The following is a 1434-nucleotide window of genomic DNA, read 5'->3' on the forward strand; positions in this document are numbered from 1 at the left end:
CATTTCATTTCAAGGGAAGTGCAATGAGGACATGGAAAAAGAAAATGCGACATTGCTGACAGAGTTTGTTCTCACAGGACTTACACATCAATCAGAGTGGAAGATCCCCTTGTTCCTGGTGTTCTTGGTGATATATCTCATTACCATAGTGGGGAACCTTGGCCTGATTGTTCTCATCTGGAATGACCCTCACCTTCACATCCCTATGTATTTATTCCTTGGGAGTTTAGCTTTTGTGGATGCGTGGATATCTTCCACAGTGACCCCCAAGATGCTGGTCAACTTCTTAGCTGAGAGCAAGGTGATATCTCTCTCTGAGTGCATGATACAATTCCTTTCCTTTGCGTTTGGTGGAACTACAGAATGTTTTCTCTTGGCAGCAATGGCGTATGATCGCTATGTAGCCATATGCAAACCTTTACTCTATCCAGTGATCATGAGCAATGCTCTGTGTACCCGGCTATTAATCTTGTGTTTTGTAGGTGGCTTTTTTCATGCCTTAATTCATGATGTTCTTATATTCAGATTGACCTTCTGTAACACCAACATAATACATCACTTTTACTGTGACATTATCCCACTTTTTATGATTTCCTGTACTGACCCCTCTATTAATGTTCTAATGGTTTTTATTTTGTCTGGTTCAATACAGGTTTTCAGCATTATTACTGTTCTTAACTCTTACACATTTGCTCTCATTACAATCTTAAAAAAGAAGTCTGTTAAAGGCATAAAGAAAGCCTTCTCCACCTGTGGAGCTCATCTCTTGTCTGTGTCTTTATACTATGGCCCTCTCCTCTTCATGTATGTGCGCCCTGCAACTTCAGAAACAGAGGATCAAGACATGATGGACTCTCTGTTTTATACTGTCCTAATTCCTCTGTTAAATCCAATTATCTACAGCCTGAGAAATAAGCAAGTTATAGATTCACTCTCAAAAATGTTAAAAAGAAATGTTTAATTCTCATACTAATATCTGCTCTCATTTTAGTAAAAAAAAAAAAGTACAAAATTTTGAAGGTCACATGTGGCTGTGTTTTATAAAGTGTTCAAAGTTTCTTGTAGGTATAATTGTCCTAGTGTTTTGATGACTTAAAGTTTTGTACCTAATAAACTTCTTAAAATATTTATATATATGATTCAAAAGCATACAGGAATTTTAATCTAGTTTTCATGTCACATGAGAATAATTGAAACAGAAGCAAATGAAAACATTTAACACGGTTAAATGAACCTGGAGATTCATATCACATTAACTGTATTGTAGTTGAGCAGTTGTAAACCCAAGAAATCAGCTAACCTCAAAAAGTCAGAAGAATTTGAAAGGTCTTTTATTATAGTAAATTGGGAAATAGTGAATTTCACTTTTTATAGGAATTAGCTCAAGTGTAGAAATAAATAGCATGGGAATTCAATCAGTGAAACAAATGAGAA

General features: G+C 35.6%; 1 protein-coding gene across 1 annotated transcript; it reads left to right on the forward strand.

Annotated features, from left to right (window-relative positions):
- Positions 1-25: 25 nt before the first annotated feature.
- LOC100954361 (olfactory receptor 5H2) lies at positions 26-961 on the forward strand. Its single transcript, XM_012801515.2, has one exon. It carries the CDS (start codon positions 32-34, stop codon positions 959-961), a length of 930 nt encoding a protein of 309 aa, XP_012656969.1. The 5' UTR covers positions 26-31.
- The last annotated feature ends 473 nt before the right edge of the window (positions 962-1434 follow it).

Source organism: Otolemur garnettii, unplaced genomic scaffold (genome assembly GCF_000181295.1).
Source record: "Otolemur garnettii isolate 467f Iridium unplaced genomic scaffold, OtoGar3 scaffold00009, whole genome shotgun sequence".
Taxonomy (NCBI): domain Eukaryota; kingdom Metazoa; phylum Chordata; class Mammalia; order Primates; family Galagidae; genus Otolemur; species Otolemur garnettii.